At 31.4% G+C, this 2,500-nt stretch overlaps 1 protein-coding gene across 1 annotated transcript in view; it reads right to left on the bottom strand.

Annotated features, from left to right (window-relative positions):
- The window catches only part of LOC137654269 (carcinine transporter-like), a 19,845-nt gene that overhangs the window by 6,085 nt on the left and 11,260 nt on the right, over nucleotides 1-2,500 (bottom strand). The window contains exons 6-7 of the mRNA XM_068387896.1: nucleotides 2,122-2,276; nucleotides 1-103 (exon numbers count right to left, since the gene is read on the bottom strand). The exon at nucleotides 1-103 is cut by the window's left edge and continues 66 nt beyond it. Of these exons, the coding sequence (XP_068243997.1) occupies nucleotides 1-103; nucleotides 2,122-2,276 (258 nt within the window). The remainder of the gene's footprint in view (nucleotides 104-2,121; nucleotides 2,277-2,500) is intronic.

Here is a 2,500-nt window from a genome sequence, read left to right as displayed (position 1 = left end):
AAGATCCAAGACACAAGCGAAGAACAGCAGAAGCCCATAATCCAGCCGACAGACGACAGGAACACCACAAGTGTTCTTTTATTTACGGACACAAATTCCATAACTGGAATATACAAACAAATTACCAGATAGCTAAATGCTATAACAACCAATAAAAATTTTATTTGCTAATTAAAAGTGACAATTAATTAAATCCCATAACATTAAAAAAGGTATATAGTACCAATTTATGTCGGCTAACTCCATTATATATTAAAAAACCTGACCGTAAACTAAATGTTTTAATGATAAACAAATAAAACAAAAATATATCGGTTTACTAAATTTTATGAATGTAATAAAAATGTGTCGATCAAATACATGATAAAACAATGCAATGCACATACATACATATATATATATATATATATATATATATATATATATATATATATATATATATATATATATATATATCAGTTTAATATGTTTCATCAAATTATAATTGTAATTTGTCAGTTAGATAGAGGATACAACCATATATATATATATATATATATATATATATATATATATATATATATATATATATATATATATATATCATCTTACTATATTTCATCAAAGTATGATTAAAAAAATATCGGTTAGATAGATCATAAAAAAAGGCAAAAATAGTATGTTGATTAACTAAATGGTACAAAAAATAAAGAATGATTAGTATAGTCAAGAACTTGAATTTCTAATCCTATGGGGAGATTAAATTCATATAACAAACAATAAGACAAATAAAGTATTATTCATTTTCTATGATTATAGACAACTTTTCCGATGACCAATACGTATTTTCAAATTAAGTAAATGGACAGTGTATGGTTATATCAATCTGTAATAGCAGGCTATAATAAATGTAAATGATATACGTAAAGTTACGGTTTTACCGGTGATTTACCAGTATTAGTATTGGTCAGAACAGCGATGAAAATAATATTTGGGTCATTGAACGTTTGTTAACCAAAAACATTAATTTTTTGCAGTCATACGGAATTCTCTCTTTTCATACACAATATGTGGTTCCCAACCTTTTTCCTGTCATTTCCCCCCTGCACGCAGTGCAACCCTCCAGATTTCCCCCTTCATGTGTATGAGGGAAAGAGTAGTTGAAACACACTGTGACGACTTACTAATTTATTTTTCCATTATACAAATATACTGATAAACAAATAGTTACAGAGTAAAATGGATAGAGAGCGGTTAGTAACAACTAACCGCATAGCCATAGAGCTGTGAGGTTAGCTGTTACTAACGCTCTCTATCCATTTTACTCTGTAAATAGTTACAGAGTAAAATGGATAGAGAGCGGTTAGTAACAACTAACCGCATAGCCATAGAGCTGTGAGGTTAGTTGTTACTAACGCTCTCTATCCATTTTACTCTGTAACTATTTGTTTATCAGTAGCCTATATGGAGAGCGGCTAGTAGCAAAATAAAAGGACTTTAGTTTATTCTTCCACTTCAAAATTGAATTAGTGAGAAGGTTGAGGCTGCTTCTTGTGCACCAGTGTATCAATATCAGGGCTAGCTTTATCACCTGATATTTTTTTTAGTTAGTAGGTAGTGTAATTATTTCCCCCCTGGTAGCTTCAAATTCCCCCCAGGGGGAAATTTCCCCTAGGTTGGGAACCGCTGAGTCTAGATGATATTGGAGGCTATTCAAATGATCTTAGACACTGTATTTTGCCTATGAGATTATGGTAACCTAAAGAGCAAGTTATAGATTAGTGGATTTCTATATCAGTTTCGCCGATGTTTTATAAAAAGGATATATGATCTATAAGGATGATGCTTTTCTATTAAATATCATCACAAGAAAAAAATGACACTACTCGATCAAAAGATGATATAAACCAATTATGCCTCGTAGTTTTTATTCTTTTGTTTTGAGTGACAAATTAATAATGATTCATAACTAAGTTGCAGACTCTATTAATGACCCCTGGTCACTAAGTTATTTTTTAAAGACAAATGAAACTTTACTTCTCTGGATCCTGGTTTTGATAAATACCCAATCTGTTATACATGAATATGCATGAAAATAGACTCTTAATAAAATATCGTTATTAAAAGAGTTCTTATACTTACCAGTCATGAATGGCATCTGGTAATTACACTGGTAGCCCAGACCGGCTAAGAATCTGAACGCCAGATGGAATTCAAAGGTCGGAGCCCAAACTACAGCCGCTGTAAACATTGCCTGGAGACCAATCGCTATGTAAAACGCCACTCGACGACCAATGCTGAGTAAAACATATTAAAGAGTAAACGTATTTAATACCTTCATCTTTATATCATGATTAAGACTGTGAAAATATCTTGCAATTCAGCTAAATTGATATGTTTTGTACCCAGAAAACTATCAATCATATTCAAAGGAAAATGGAACGACAACAATGTCCTCAACAGCACACGTCCATTCCCTGAATATGTTGAAATAAATGTGTTTTGCCTAGCTTGACCCTAT

This window comes from Palaemon carinicauda, chromosome 15, assembly GCF_036898095.1.
Source record: "Palaemon carinicauda isolate YSFRI2023 chromosome 15, ASM3689809v2, whole genome shotgun sequence".
Classification (NCBI taxonomy): Eukaryota; Metazoa; Arthropoda; class Malacostraca; order Decapoda; family Palaemonidae; genus Palaemon; species Palaemon carinicauda.
Note: the sequence above shows the minus strand (reverse complement) of the source record. Positions and strands in the feature narration are given on the sequence as shown.